This window comes from Chiloscyllium punctatum, chromosome 44 (assembly GCF_047496795.1).
Source record: "Chiloscyllium punctatum isolate Juve2018m chromosome 44, sChiPun1.3, whole genome shotgun sequence".
Lineage (NCBI taxonomy): Eukaryota > Metazoa > Chordata > Chondrichthyes > Orectolobiformes > Hemiscylliidae > Chiloscyllium > Chiloscyllium punctatum.
Genome location: NC_092782.1, coordinates 9999568 through 10016581, shown reverse-complemented (window position 1 = coordinate 10016581; position 17014 = coordinate 9999568). Strand labels below are relative to the sequence as shown.

Here is a 17014-nt window from a genome sequence, read left to right as displayed (position 1 = left end):
TCCCACCATCAAAAGGAATCAAGTGACACAAAAACCAATTTATGAAATTTATGTCAGTGATTAATATAACCAGTAAAGCAACTATTATTGTTCCCACTGTGTAGAGTTCAAGAAAAAGTTCTCACTTTTAAAAAAATGGAATGACGCTGCCTTTAAAAATTAAGTTACATTCTTAAAATCATCCCTGTAAGAATGTAATGATTGCATCCTTTTTAAAGCTTATTTTAATAATTTAAGCTGAGCAGTCACGGCCCAAAATATATTTTAACCTATTCCTTGGCATTGATCACCAGTAAAGCCATGACCACACCAGCATTGTGATTTAAAGGGGCATTGTTCTCAGGAATTTATAGCTGATGAACTGTGGCACTGAGTAAACCTGTGATTATTTTCCCATTTGCAATCCTTCAATCAGTTTAGAGATGTCCATCATTTGCAATATATTGGCCTATCATAAACAGCTGTCTCTACAGCATCACATAGAAGGGGGAATGCTAATCTGTCCCTAATTCAGTTCAGATCGGAGTTTTGAGACAGTTTTAAAGAAAGCACTATTCTCTAGTGAGACTACTGAGCATCTATGACCACCACCATTTGTCAACAAGACATATCTGAGAGCACCTTTAAATCACTAACAAAAAAAGGATGAATTAAATGTGAATTGTGCCTCCGAGGCAATCAATGTCGCTTCTGAATAAGTTAAACTCATTAGCTGAACATGCCAACAGTCTATAAAGCAAGTAGAAATGAGTTGTTTACTGAAAATAACTATTGTTTTATTTCCTTCAAGAATTCTGGCAAGGTTCTTGGTGAGAGCTGATGATTGGTGGGTGGGTCAAGTTTTTTTTGGTGGTTTCATTGCATAAACTCTAACAAAGACTTGTGGAAGCATTACATGATCCACACCAGACGTTACTATGCAACGTGAAACAGGTTGTGGGACAAGAAAGGATTCGGTTTCCATTAAAAAGTAAGCTGTTGAGTAGAAACTTCCAACAGAAATATGAACCAAAATGAACAACTCAGGAGGTGATTAGAGGCAGCTTCCTAGTTGGGTGACTAAATTATTTTGTCGAGTAACTTTTTGCTGTGTGGCCGTTCAGAATGATGTACTAATGGGAACTCGTTATCAGAAAAGAATGAAGAAGTAAAAGCTATTTTGTGCTGGTCTCAAAAATGTCAAGAGTGTAAGTATTTTCAGATCATCATGTTTAAGTAATGTTCCTGTATCATCCTATCGGTTATTCGTTTTAATCTGATAGCAAATAATTCAGTTGCTAAATCAGAATTATCTGTTCCCTTTCAGATTGTAAGAAGTTTTAAGTGTCTTGTTGCAGTTTGTTCATACAGCACACAGGTAGGGTATGTCTGTGAACTATACAGACGCAATGCAAGATATTGAACTATACAAACCCAAACATTGGCTGAGCTATGAAGTTAAATCTCCCTGGGACATTATTGATTTATTAAAGACAATATTATAAGTATTTAACAGATAAGTTATTACAATGTAACAATTTATTGGCACAATTGCATGCTAATATTTCAGAAAAAAAACTATTGACTGCCATATCGAAAAGGTGTTAATAACTTTTGTGTGTGATTTGGACCTCAGATTCATGAAAACAAATGTTGGCATTAACAATCACTTTGTTTTTTTTTGAATGTAGTAAAGTTTTATGAAACATTTTCCATTTATCCATTGTACAAACACCGTGCCTTGGTTCCACCTTCCTATATTCCAGACTGGGATTTAATGTAAGATTGACTGCAGATTTTATATCTGATATTGATAGACTTTTATTGTTGGAAGTTATTATTGAATACTGGCCAAAGGTGAGTCAGTGGCTTGGGCCCACAGATCAGAAATGATCTCACTGAATGGTTCAACTGGTGGAGTAAGGGGCAGGATTCTCAGCTAGCAGCAGCGTCAGAATTGGAGACACAATGTTGTCCCACTTGACATTGTGTTTGTTCAGTTGCAGGCTCCTGATCCAAGCTATTTTTGAATAAGCTTCATTGAGTTTGGAATGAATACTGGTCTACAAGTAGTGCAGAGTCAATTGAGAACTATTAAGATCTCTTTATTGCACCTACTGAGATTTCCAATCAGCTTGTGGACTTTACACATTAGGCCAAGAAACAGCCAAAGAAGGATGAGACTGTATAATTAATCCCGCAGGGATTACCCCGATGTGAACCTCACATCCCAATCATGGCCACTGAACTCTTGGGTCTGTTGCACCAGATTGTGCACATCACTTTGGTTCCAGCCATATGAACGCCATTATGTAATATTTATGTCACTGATCCTTGAAGGACCTGCCTGTTCTTTTCGGCAACACAGCAGCAGTCCCCACCAGGGCTACCATCTGCCTTTGCTGCAGATGCAAAGCAGGCAGTTCCCACCTTTTGAAGATGCTGGACACTGCTAATTGGTTTGAGAGCATACCTCATCCCCAGTTTGAGCAATTATATTTCAAAATTGCGACTCACGAACACAGCAATTGAAGTGCAGCAGTGGGATTGTTACTTTGACAACTTTGCAAATACAACCTCATGTTTGAATCTAAACAGTGATGGTGGGAAACCAATTTGATTTGGCATGGGGGTGGTGGGGGGGGGGGGGGGGAGAGGAAGGAAGAGGAGGGGGGTAAGGGCAGGAAGGGGAATGCAAAGGGAGCAGAAGGGACTCAAGCTCATCCAGCACAAACCTGCATTTGGCCAAACTCAGAATCAAAAAAAACAAGAGGTTTGTGCCTCTAAGGTCACCCAGAAATGGAATTGGAATTAGATTTTGCAGGAGTACAGTAAAAAGTGTCGAGAGTGTGATGCTGGAAAAACACAGCAGGTCAGGCAGCGTCCGAGGAGCAGGAGAGTCAATGTTTTGGGCAAAGGCTTTTCATCAGTCCTGATGAAGACCTTTGCCCGAAATGTCGACTCTCCTGCGTCTTGGATGTTGCCTGACCTGCTGTGCTTTTCCAGCACCACACTCTCGACTCTGATCTCCAGTATCTTCAGTCCTCACTTTTGCCTACAGTGTAAACTGTACAAAGTCACCACTCTCTGGAGCCATCTTGAAATAGAAAATACGAAACCAGAATTTAAAAAATAACAAGAAGAGAAGTAAAAGAAACAAAGTCAAAAGAAAAAGAAAAAAATTCAGATTTTAAAGTCCTTATCCAAAAGAAAAGGAAAAAGTCCAGCTTTTAAAGTTTTATCTCTCTGGGCCTATGCCTGGCCTGGAGTTTTGGTCAGCCTCGTCCTGGGGGAAGCTCCACTCATTGGAATGGTCAGTCCTTTCCATTTCTGCATAGTCCATGTAAATCAAACATGGCAACTCGTGTGTTCGACAAAACACCAATGGGTTTGAGCCACTTGGAGTTTAAAGGCTGGATTCCAATGTTCAGAACTGTGTGTGGTCTTGTAGACCTTAATTTAGGCTGAATACAGCCTATGCCTGATGAATACTGGTTAAAATATATGTACCTTCTCCTTTTCTCATTAAAGGTGATAGTTGAACAGATACTAGATTGTCAAGGCACAAAAATGGCTTTCCAGCGATCTCGTAACAACAGTACAGAAACCACTGTACCTCATAAAAGGATAGAGGATGAGTCTGTTATCAAGGTAAGGTTTCTCCATCTACCTTCAGAAATATCTCAGGACTTGTAAACACTGCCAGCTGCACAATGTCTATAAATTCCATCAAGAATAATAATGTAATTTAATCATGTATGTGTGACAGGCTTCGTTATCAAATAAATATACTGGCCAAAAGTTGATGGAGAGATCAAGTTGAACACACAAAGTACATAGCAACCGTTTGATCTTTAACACGCCTTCATAGAGTCACACAGCATGGAAACAGACCCTTTGGTCCAACCAGTCCATGCCGACCATAATCCCAAATGAAACTAGTCCCACCTGCCTGCTCCTGGCCCATATCCCTCCAAACCTTTCCTACTCTTTCATGTTCTCTGTAAATCAGTAACAGTGGATTGGAGATGCAAAGTTATCCAAAGTTAAATTATCCAGTAAAAGACATTCAAAATGGGAAACTCAGAAACAAAGGGAATTTGGGAATAAAAATGGAGAAACTATTTTCACAGGTGGGAGGATTGATATCCAAGGGAGATAAAGCATTGACAACTAATCCAAAAGGGCAGGTGAGGAGAAACCCTTTGCAATAGCAAACTTTAGGATTTGGAATGTGCTACCTCAGGAGGTGGTAGAGGCAATTCATTAGTTACTTAGTACACTTTAGATGGAAAACTTGCAGCATAATGGGGAAGGGAAAAAGGAAAGAGACTGATTGTACAGTGGAAGTCTTGTGGAGATAATATCCCTACCTCTGGACCAAAAGCTGTGTGTTCAATATCCACATCAGCACCTGATGGCTGCAGGAAGTGTATCATAACACGAACAAGCAGGTGGATTGTCAATTTGCAAGTCCATCTGGCATACCTATGGCAGGCATTGAGAATGAGAGAGTTTTCTTGTCAGCCACAACCAGTTGGACAACAGTCTCCCGATCTTAAAAGATTCTACTTGTCTGTTCTTGGCAAGGGCCTGCCACATTTCTGTAACTAGCTTCATCCCTGGTTCCTGCCAGGGAAATGAATGGAGAATGTAATCAGGGAAGGAGTTCATGAGGGAACCAAAAGAAAGACTTTAGACATCCAAATGTCTAACTGGAAGAAATTTCTGCTCATTCAGCAGTAGGTGCCAGCTAAACAATTTGGTAATTTAGCAAGGGGTGGGTGTGGGGGTAAGAGGAGGAGTCAAGAGTGATAATGGAGAAGAGATCATCAACTTACACAAGAAAACCACTTTCAGTTAATAATCCTGAAGGGTAGTGTGTAGCGAATTTGAGAAGATTTGTAGCTCAGTTGAGGTTCTGGATGTAAGATTACTCACTGAACTGGAAGGTTCATTTTCAGATGTTTCATCACCATGCTAGGTAACATCACCTGTGAACCTCCAGTGAAGTGCTGGTGTTATATCCTGCTTGCTATTTATGTGTTTAGATTTCCTTGAGTTGGTGATGTCATTTCTTGTTGTGATATCATTTCCTGTTCTTTTCTCAGAAGGAGGTAGATGGGATCTAAATTGATGTGTTCATTGATAGAGTTTCGGTTGGAATGCCATGCTTCTAGGAATTCTCATGTATGTCTTTATTTGGCTTGTCCTAGGATGGATGTGTTGAACACACAGGTAGTGTGCAAATGAGGAATAGAAATGAACCAAGGATATTCCTTGAGGAGACACTGCAGGTATCAATGCAGGAGCAGGAAGAGAAGCCAGTGCAAGTGATCCTCTGAGTATGGTTAGACAGATAAGAATGGCACCTTTTGCATGCAAAGCACTCGAGTGTGAATTGACCTGCCTATAATCTGAACATCATGCTCTCTTGGTCTGGATGTCCCCCTTCTCAGATCTATTTATATTTTTAAATTACAGTAGTACAGGATCATTTATGCAACTGGTCCTCATAATGTAAGCCTTTCCACCCTGCTACCATTGGTAAATCCCTTCTACTCCAGGATTGGCCAGGGACAGAGGCTACATCAAGGCCTAATAATAAGGGCCCAAAATTCTGGGGAGTTAGGGAAAGGAGTACTGCTGCTCTTGGGTCAAAAGTGGGATGGGGACAAAGAATATGAGCAGCACCAGGGCCCACGATTTCTATCCAGGTCCCTGACTTAAAGATCCTTCCTGGCAGGAAGTTGCCCAAAACAGAACATAATAGTCTAGATAGGATCTGAATGAACTTCTGTTCAGCTGAAGCATAACTTCCTCTGCTTTGTATTCCAATCTCTTCAGATAAATCCCAATATTCCATCATCCTTCTTACTTTTTTACATGCTGATGGAACAGATTTTAACATATACACTGGTCACATAAACCCTTTTCTACCACTTCAGTCCCTGGTCTCTTGCCATGGAATATTCCAATTTATCCTAATTGGATCGTCATTCATCTAAAACATGGATCGCTCATTTCTCTGTTTATGAGGGTTTTGGCCAATCACTTGGCCTCTATATGGGTGAAGAAGGATTTGCTCAGGGGCCATATCAGAGATTGTCAGTTCAATGATAATTGTATGGTATTGCCTTGCAAGGTTCCCCATCCTGGCCTGAAACTCACTGAAATAAATCATGGCTTTTAGAATCAGATCGAAGAGTTTTAGCTGCAACATGGAACTACAGTCCTGACCAGAAGATGAAATGCGGTGAAAGGACGAAATAACACAGCATTTTTAATAACACCGCCTTCTGATTGCCAGATTCTGCCTAAATTACTCATGTTTGGATATATTTTCTAAAGAATTTGATGAGAATTAATTGAGAATATGCATTTGATGTGTGATTTTTAACAAATTGAATCTATATAAAAACTGAAAAAAGTGTCTGAAATGATGGATAAGAACCAATTAACCCTACTCTTCATCCTTAGATTCTGGGTACCACTGACTTGAAGATTTAATTATATAAGAGACTGTGGGATTAGGAGTGAGCTGTTATACACTTGATTGAATGCAATAGCCTCCCTAGGATATTACAGCCCTCTCATCGCTGACTTGAGACAGACACTTACTAAATTTAACCTCTTGAAAATTTGTGAGGTATTTTTAAGCTGATGTATTTGATAAGATATCGAAGTACTGAAATTATAAGTCTTTTTCCAGACATTCCAGTGATCTCTGAACATGGAATCTAATTTGAATTCTCTTCAAAAGGGCTCTATCCTGTAATAACAACAGGAGCTTGCCTTTACATAGCCCCCCTTTGGATTTTAGATCTTCCCAAATAAACTCAAGGTGCACTTTTCTGTGTATTTCATTGCTGGAAGATCAGAAATGTGATGACTAATTTTCAGATTCCTCCTTCTGGTGTTCAGAAGGTTAAGGCCTAAAATATTATATTTCTGCTCAGGTTCCAAAATATCAGATGAAGTAGGGGGCGCTTCTATAGGTTACATTAAAATATTTGCATTTAGCCTATATTTCATGTTCTTACATTAAATTCTTATGTTAGATTTTAAATACACCTACAGCACCCTCTTATTATTTTCAGGCGTAAGATATAAATTGATATCCATCATGAAACATCTATTTCAGTCTGCCTACAATCACCTGCATTTATGTAGCACCTTAAACTATCCCCAGGTGCTTCACAAGAGCATTAATGCACAGAATTTGACTTCGAGCCACATTAGGGGAGATGACCAAAATCTTGGTCAAAGAGGTAGGTTTTAAGGAGCATCTTAAACTTGTAGAGTGAGTTAGAAATTTTAGTGAGGTATTTCCAGAATTGAAAGGCTTTTGGATCTGAAGCTATGGCACCAATAGTGGTGTAATGAAAATTGAGGATATTCAATGAGCCGGAATCCAAGAATGTTCTAAGGTTGAAGGAGGTGATATAGATAGGAAGAGGTGCGACAATGTTCCTGTGGTATATAAATGCAATTAACCCTACTCTTCATCCTTAGATTCTGGGTACCACTGACTTGAAGATTTAATTATATAAGAGACTGTGGGATTAGGAATGAGCTGGAGGACTGAAACTTGAATAACAATAAGGTATTTCAGGTTTATCTTCACAAAAGGTCAAGAGAGCTGATGAAAGAGAGACAAGTGGAAGCTATAAAAAGGCAAAGGGAAGAAGGAGAAAAATGAAAGAAAGAAAGTGGGAGAAAAGAGAGAGAGAGAGAAGTCAGGGAAAAAAGAAAAGATTGGAGGTGGGGGAACTACTGTATGAGAACACCAGCTCACTCCACTGTGAGAACTGCTACTCTTAATGTAGGTTGGTGCTACCATCCTCTTTAAGGGTAGGGAGCTCCAGGGCCTGTCCACGTTAGTACGGGAGAGGAAGACCACTTTCTGATGAATCCATTATAGTTACCAAGTACAGTTAATTGCATTATTAGCAACCAGTTACAGGTTACAGTGATATGATTAGATGTCACTACAGAGACTTTGAGGAGTTGATGTTAAGTTTTGATTTGATTTATAATTGTCACATGTACCTAGGTACAGTGAAAAGTTTTGTTTTGCCTGCAGTACAGGCAAATCATACAAAGTACATAAGGGTAATAGAGCAGAGTGAGGAATACAAGTTACAGCTGAAGACGAGGTATACAAAAAGCGATACCAGTATTAAATTTAACATTTGAATGGCACATTCAGAAGTCTAATAAAGGCAGAGAAGACATTGTTCTTGAACCTGTTGGTACATGTGTTTAAGCTTTTGTATCTTCTAACCTTTGTGCTTAAGGTGGTGCAGTAAGTGGTGACTTGTAAACTTTTCATTGTACTCATGTGAGTGTATATATAATAAGAAGAATTGAGAGTGTGGTGCTGGAAAAGCACAACAGATCAGGTAGCATCTGAGGAGCAGGAGAATCGACAGGCCGAAACACCAGCGGTGCTTTTCCAGTATCACACTCTCGACTCTAATCTCCAGCATTTGCAGTCCTCACTTCTGCCACATATAACAATAAGCCTAACTTTAATTCTAATTCTATTTCTATTGCTTACCTTATGCTTCCTACCAAAATGCATCATTTCACATTCTCTTGGAATTAAATTTCAACAGAGTCTATGTCATTTGTATTGTTGTGTCTAGATGAGGAGGGCGTGATGACCCCAGCTAATGTTATTCCTAAACATTCAAATGCCAGACCAAATTCTGGCTTGCTAGATTATATTTTGTCTTGGTTTTTGTTGGTTTCAATCAGGTGGTCTTTCACAGAAACACAAGCACATAATTTTGCATATTTGGTTTTATCAGTAAAACAGAAGTTTATTGTGAAAAAGAAATCAAGATAAAATAAAATAAGGCACTGCTGACAACCAGGAGAAGCTGTGCTAAGCAGTATGCAAAGACTGAAGTACTGTGAGCCTTTGAAGTCTTGCAAAAAGGCAAGGCAAAGCAGGGATGATGTGAGCATTAAAGTCATTAAAGTCTGTGACAGTAAGCAAGCAACTCTGAGCCTGGTCCAATTCATGTGCACAGTATTCTGGCAGCAATATTCCCATCAAAAGTGCCATTTGCTTCAAAAGTGCAGCATTGAAGCGCAGAACAGTATTGGAAGGGATTGGAGATGTACCATGATGATGCAATGAGACTGCATGTCAGATGCCAATGATTGCAGACACAGGGTGGGTGTGGCCACTGTCCCTGGTCTGTGCCCTCATTGTTAGTGATTGGTGTCCAAGATGGAAGCTTGGAGGAGCAAGCAGTCTGCTTGAATCACCACTCAGATTTTCATGTTGGGAATTCTCAGCATCTAGTTTTTATACAACCAGTGGTGAATTGGGAGTTTGCCAAATTGTGAGGCGGGATTAGACAGTATTGAGCATAATAATGAGTGGCACTGCATGTTCAAAGGCCTCTCATCATTAAATAGTGAGAATTTTGTCTTGTCATTCAACTGAAAAATGGATCTTCTTGCTCTCAATGTGGAGAAGTTCCTGACTCATCAACTCACGTAATTTTTCAATCTTTCTCTGATTCCCTATGTCATTCTGGAAATTGGACTATTCTGCCCAGCAAGTCTCACAGTTTTTGCTTATAAATTAATATTTTCTTCTTTCATGCTAAACAACAGGTGTTGAAATGTAGTTTGACATGTATTTCAGAGTCTAGCTCCATTGTCTTTCTAACCTGGCTTATTGGTGTGAGAGCCTTTCATCTGACACTACATAAAATTGTCATAGAATTGAATTAAACACAAGGTACAAATTTTCTGAAACTGACTCAGTTGCCTGGTTTTGATGTCTTTATATAAAACCAATAATTTTAGTATTGACGATTTAACGTCTTCTAAGTACATTCCACAAAGCTTGTCCCAATCTATGGCCAGGTGACCACGGCAGCCTGTAAAGGTACATATTCCTACCTTTTTAATATAATTTTAACCCATGACAGGTCTAGTCATTACAGTCAGTTGATGGAAGTTAAAATTCAATTGTTCATATTTACTACAGCTGTAACAAACTAGATCAAGTAAAACACTAATTCTTATGCTGACTCATGAGGAACCCAACTATAAAGCATTTTCCTGTTTGCTTTGTTTGCTGTCACCCAGCTAACACCATATCCAAACCGCCACTATCCATTTTATTCCATAGGCTTTAATTTTGCCAACAAACCTCTTCATGCATCATTATCAAACCCCTCTTGGAAATCCAAATACATCATATGAAGCACATAATCCTCACAACTCATCTCTGTTACCTTAAAAAAGTCATTTTCTGGATTAGTGGTGCTGGAAGAGCACAGCAGTTCAGGCAGCATCCAAGTAGCTTTGAAATCGACGTTTCGGGCAAAAGCCCTTCATCAGGAATTTTACCTCCTTAAAAAAGTCAACCAAGTTAGTTAACACAATTTGCCTATAACAATCCCATGCTACCTTTTATAGAGTCATAGAGCAAGGAAACAGACCCTTTCCTCTAACTAGTCCATACCCAATATTATCCCAAAGTAAACTAGTCCCACTCGCCTACTCCTGACCCATATCCCTCCAAACAGCTCCTATTCATGTACTTATTTAAGTGTTTTTTAAATGTGGCAACTGTACCTGCATCCACCACTTCCACAGAAAATTCATTCCACATATGAACCACCTTTTATGCAATAAAGTTTCCCTCATGTAATTTCAAATCTCTCTACTCTTACCTTAAACATATGCCCCTTAGACTCGAAATTCCCTAACCTCAGGAAAAGACACTTATCATAAACCCTGCCTATACCCCTCATGATTCTCAACCTCTTGTGCTCCAGTGAAAACATCCCAGTCTATCCTCATGGGAAACTGTTTAGCAAGGTTAAATCTCATGGAATAGAGCGATATCTAGCCACTTGGATACAGAACTGGCTCAAATATAGAAGACAGAGGGTGGTGGTGGAGGGTTGCTTTTCAGACTAGAGGCCTGTGACCAGTAGTGTGCCACAGCGACTGCTTTTCGTCATTTATGAACGATTTGGATGTGAACGTAGGAGGTATCCTTAGTAAGTTTGCAGATAACACTAAAATTGGACATGTAGTAGACAACAAAGAAGGTTACCTCAGAGTACAATGGGGTCTTGATCGATATGTCAATGGGCTGAGGAGAGGGGCAGGTGGAGTTTAGTTTCGATAAATTCAAGGTACTGCATTTTAGAAAAGCAAATCAGAGCAGGACTTATACACCTAATGATAGGGTCCTGGGGAATGTTGCTGACCAAAGAGACCTTGGAGTGCAGGTTCAAAACTCCTTGAAAGTAGAGTCGCAGGTAGATAGTATAGTGAATAAGGCACGTGGCATGCTTTTCTTTATTGGTCAGAGCATTGAATATAGGAGTTGGGAGGTCATGTTGCAGTTGTACAGGACATTTGCTAGGCCACTTTTGGAATATTGTGTGCAATTCTGATCTCCTTCCTACAGAAAGGATGCTGTGAAATTGAAAGAGTCCAGAGAAGATTTACAAGGATGTTGCCAGGGTTGGAGGATTTGAGTTATAGGGAGAGGCTGAACAGGCTGGGGCTGTTTTCTCTGGAGTGTCGTATGCTGAGGGGTGATCTTATAGATGTTTATGAAATCATGAAGGGCATGGATAGGGTAAATAGACAAGGTCTTTTATCCAGGCATAGGTTTAGGGTGAGAGGGAAAAGGTATAAAAAAGACCAAAGGGGCAACTTCTTTCATGCCGAAGATAGCATGTGCATGGAATGAGTTGCCAGAGGAAATGGTAGAGGCTGGTACAATTACAGCATTTAAAAGGCATATGAATGAGTATATGAATAGGAAGGGTTTAAAGGGATATGAGCCAAGTGCTGGCGAATCGGACTAGATTTGGTTGGGATATCTGGTCGGCATGGGACCGAAGGTTCTGTTTCCGTGCTGTAAATCTCTATGACTCTATCCAGTCTTTCTTTATGACTCAAACCTTCCATACCCAGTAACATCCTGGTAAGTCTCTTCTGAACCCTCTCCAGCTTAACAATATCCTTCCTATAACAGGGTGACAGAACTGGGCACAGTATTCCAGAAGAGGCCTGACCAGGGTAGAACCTAATCATGATTTCCCAACTCCTATACTCAAAGGACTGAGCAATGAAGGCAAGGGTACTAAATGCCTTTTTAACCACTCTGTGTATATGTGGCACAAACTTCAGAGAATTATGTACCTGCATGCCTGGGACCCTCTGTTGTTAGAAAGACCAGTTTATAGCCTGTGGTTGAGGGTGCACTGACAGTTTCCCTATCCCTGATCCAGGAGGCCCAGCATCAAGTCCTACCAACTCCAGAGGTGTGTAATAAATGTCTGAACAAATGGATTAGAAAAGATATTATTTGATTGCACCATAACCCTCCTCGATAAAAGCATCTCCTCAAATTACTTGATCCACTAATTTGACTTGCAACTATGATGCATTTTAAGTAAAACAGAATGAAGTATAAAACAATAGAATTAAAGTAATGTGTAATGACTATGGACACCTTTGTGGAAAATCAGTTCAAGTACAAATACTTGTTGAAAAAAGAAACTTCAATTTCTCAACATGTTTTGGTGTTAAATTTATGTTGTATATGTTGGCCAGTTAAACTGAAGTATTTATCGCATTTGATTCTCACCCCAATGGGATTATTGGCAGGGATTTGATTCTAATGAGTGTTCTGTTACATTCAGGTAGATCTCTTTGAGAGAGAATAAGTAAGGTCTCTTAATAGGAGATGGCTGAATGCTAATTAGAGTTATACCTTTAGGTGCTTTCACTGATACCTAGCTGGTGGAAGGTAAATTACAGTTTATCTTTATGGCCACTGCCTATTGGGACTGATTAGCTATCCACGCCTTCAGTGACTGAATCTTCCTTTATCTAATCATTGTCTCTTTAGGCACTGTTTGCATTGAAGTATACTTGAATTATGTAAGACACGTTTAATACTCTAAGCCCCAAATGTGCACTATAATGCTGCTGCTTCCAACACACCTTGACTTTAACAGCTTCAGTCTTGTTTTTCCTTTGCACTGAGGACATATAACTGAAGGGACCTTACTAATTCATATTCTTTTTAACTTAAGAGCTAACGATCCCATCAGAAGAATGTATGCCTGCAGTATAATAGACTGATCCACTATGCATGAAGGTACAAAGATTTACCACCTTTTCATTCCCCAGTGTCTCAGAGAAACAAAGTATGAACAGAGGAATATGTGTAGGCCATTCAACCCCTTGAGAGCTTTCTGTCACTCAGTTAGATTTTGGCTGATTTGCATCTTTGGGAAGACGTGATTGACATGTCAGTTTACCCAAGCTTTTTGGACTTGCAATATGCTTTAAACTTTAATTATCCATAGCTGAAGGTTTCAGGTTGATTTCTGGGGGAAATATTTTACTTGGCATCATCTAGCTAAATAGTTCTGTCACATACGATCTGTATTAAGCACTAGTCTATGGCACAGCTCAGTGGTGAGTTGGAGGACAATCTATCTTCTGACAATGGAGGTTTCATCATCATGAGCTATGGGGAGAGGTTGAATAAGCTGGGTCTGGTTTCCCTGGAGCATCAGAGGCTGAGGGGTGGCCTTGTAGAGGTTTTTAAAATCATGAGGGGCATGGATAGGATAAATAGACAAAGTCTTTTCCCTGGGGTGGGAAAGTACAGAACTAGAGCGCATAGGTTTATGGTGAGAGAGGAAAGATATAAAAGAGACTTAACAGGCAACATTTTCATGCAGAGAGTGGTATGTGTATGGAATGAGCTGCCAGAGGAAGTGGTGGAGGCTGGTACAATTGCAACATTCAATAGGCATCTGGATGGATATATTAATAGGAAGGGTTTGGAGGGATATGGGCCGGGTGCTGGCAGCTGGGACTAGATTGGGTTGGGATATCTGGTCTGCATGGACAAGTTGGACCGAAGGGTCTGTTTCAGTGTGGTACATCTATATGACTCTATGACTCTATATCAGGCTAAGTAAGTTATTCTGGAAAATGTGGCCAATATTTATGGAAAGTGTGCTTTATGTGAGATGTTGAGCATGTACAAAATGTGTGTGTATGAGTCTATGCTTGTGAGAGGTTGGAGGGAACAAAGAAACATTGCTGTAGTCAGTCAGAAGTGGCTGCTGATCAGAGTTCCGATGTGTGCACAATATGTACTCAAAATCGGAAACTGCTAGAGAAACTCAACAGGTCTGGCAGCATCTTTGGACAGACAGAACTTCTGAAAAAGGGTCACTAGACCCAAAACCGTAATTCTGCTTTCTTTCCTTAGATGCTGCCAGACCTGCTGATTTTCTCTAGCTATTTCAGATTTCCAGTATCCGAAGTTCTTTGTTTTATACAAATGCATGTACCTTGGATGCCATTCACAATGCAGAAAGAGACACAGAGAGAGAAAAACATGGGGGTACTGACCCTAATTTCTTGAGGCACTATTTCAGGAGCCAAGATAAGATTGTGAGCTATTTTACCAATAATAAATCTTGTACATGGAGTACACACTATCCTTAGGATTATAAACGAGGTTCAAAGACTAGCAACTAAACATTCTCAAGGTGAAGTCATAAACTGCATGAATCTAAAAACTTGTGAACCAACTATTGCTTGATAAGTATGTTACTGTGTTTGGGTGAGGGGAATAAATTTGTGTTGGCGATGTAACTCTGTTAGTGTTGAATTCTTTATCACTGGTAAGATAATCATTATCAATAACAAAAATGTATGAAGCAAACTATTAGGACTGAGGATAGACAAGTCCCCTGGGCCTGATAGCCTACGTTGTAGGGTATTAAAGAAGTGACAGGGGAGATAGTAGATCCATTGGTTACAATATTCTAAAATTCCCTGGACACGGCAAAGGGTCCAGTGGATTGGAAAATGTCTAATGTAACACCCTTATTCAAAAAGGGAGGGAGGCAAAATGTGGGAAATTACAGTCCAGTTATTTTAACATTTGTTTTTGGGAAAGTGTTAGAATCAAATATCAAGGAAGCAATATCAGGATATTTGGAAAGTCAAAACTATCCATCAGAGTAAGCACAGTTTTATGCAAATCATGTTTGACTGGTTTGCTCAAGTTCTTCGAAGGTGTAACAGGCAAAGTAGATAATGTAGATGTAATATATCTGGACTTCCAGAAGGCATTTAATAAGGTGCTGGACCAAAGGTTAATTCACTCGGCTGGATCATGTGGGATTAGGGGTAATTTATGAGCCTGGTGAGTAGCTGATGGACCGAAGGCAGAGTCGGGATGAATGATTTTTTTTTCTGGATGGCAAGATGTAACTAGTGGGATGCCACAGGGTTCAGTCCTTGGACCCCAGCTATTTACAATCTACATTAACAACTTGAATACAGGGATAGAAGGCTCTATAGCCAAATTTATGGATGACATAAAGGTAGGTGAGATGGTAAACTGCAATGAAGAAATAAGAACCAAACAAATAGATACAGATAGGTCGGAGAATGGGCCAAAGTGTGGCAGATGGAGTTGAACGTAGATAAGTGTGAGGTCATTCATGTGGGTCGAAAAAATGGGAAGGCCACTTATTATCTTAATGGGGAGACACTTCGGGGTGCTCTGGTGCAGAGGGATCTTGGTGCCCTCGTTGATGAGTCACAGAAAACTAGCATGCAGGGACAGCAGATAATAAAGAAAGCAAATGGAATGCTGGCCTTTATAGTTAAAGGAATAGAATATAAAGGTAAGGAAGTGTTGTTGCACCAGTACAAGACAGTCGTGAGACTAGACCTGGAGTATAGTGCACAGCTTTGGTTCCCCCTATTTGAGGAAAGATATAATTCCACTGGAGGCAGTTCAGAGGAGGTTCAGTCGATTGATCCCACTGGTGAGGGGTTTGTCATATGAAGAGAGATTGAATGGTTTAGGCCTACACTCTCTGGAATTTAGAACAATTACCGAAGATCAAATTGAGGTTTTCAAGATGATAAAAGGTGTGGATAAGATAGACGTGGAGCGGATGCTTCCTCTTGTGGGGCATTCTAGGACAAGAAGTCATTGTGTTAAGGTAAAGGGTTACAAATTTAAAACAGAGTCGAGGAGAAACTATTTCTCCCTAATGATTGTGAATCCAAGAATGAAGATGGTTGAAATGTGAAACATTGACATTTAGATTTAATTTCTCGTGTTTAAACACAATAATATCAAACAAGAATGAAGAATCAGTTGCGTTAAATCAGTTGGTTTTAAGAGTGTGGATAAACAAAATAAACTGACTTTTCAACTGAAGATTATTTGAGGGATGCCTGTGAAAATCAAACAATTCAGCAAGAGGATGAAAACTCGTGTTATTTTAATGCCGAAAGGAAATCTTCCATATTGAGAAGGTAACCTGTGAGTGTTTACTGGCATAGTATAAAATTACATAACTAGAAGATAATTTCCTTTAATATACACAAATGTAAATGGCATTGTGGACAAATTGAGAACACAGTCATCTAAGATTTACTAAATCACTTCATTGTTTTGTTTTTTAGTTATTGCATCTATATTTAACTCTCTCTTCTGCTTAAAGTTTCTCTCAGTTTTGGCTATCAGTAAGTCATTTTGTCCTTTCCTATTTGATTTATTTATTTTCCTTCTCCTGTATCTATTTTATGTTTATCCCTGTGCTTTAACGTTCCTTCCCTTCCAATTTTTTCATCAACCCTTATCTTTAGGTTTACAGTTTTGACTTCAGATACTGTACTGCTTTTCAATCAATTCTCTCTGTGTCTTCATTAATTTTTAATGTATCTCTTTTCTGCCTCTGTGCTTGGAAGAGACAAGAAACAATAAAGAAAGCAGCTCATGTGAGCAAGAGGGAGCATGGGTGAAACTTCATGCCCTTCTGCCTATATGAGTTGGAAATGGGGGGTATTTAATTAGGTGGGTGCGTGATGCAGAGCCTTTCTGTCTGTGCCCTGATTAAGTCTAGCAGGGGAAAGGTTCATGAGCAGTTGTCTCATCCTGATACCAATGGAAGTCTTTAAGTGCTCACTTTAATGGTCTACT

At 39.6% G+C, this 17014-nt stretch overlaps 1 protein-coding gene across 2 annotated transcripts in view; it reads left to right on the top strand.

Moving 5' to 3' along the window:
• Positions 1-913: 913 nt before the first annotated feature.
• LOC140466628 (serine/threonine-protein kinase 33-like) overlaps positions 914-17014 on the top strand; it is a 101545-nt gene continuing 85444 nt past the window's right edge. For both annotated transcript variants that reach the window (XM_072562073.1, XM_072562072.1), the window contains exons 1-2: positions 914-1187; positions 3511-3630. In XM_072562073.1, coding sequence (XP_072418174.1) covers positions 3550-3630 — 81 coding nt within the window. In that variant the 5' untranslated portion in view covers positions 914-1187; positions 3511-3549. The remainder of the gene's footprint in view (positions 1188-3510; positions 3631-17014) is intronic.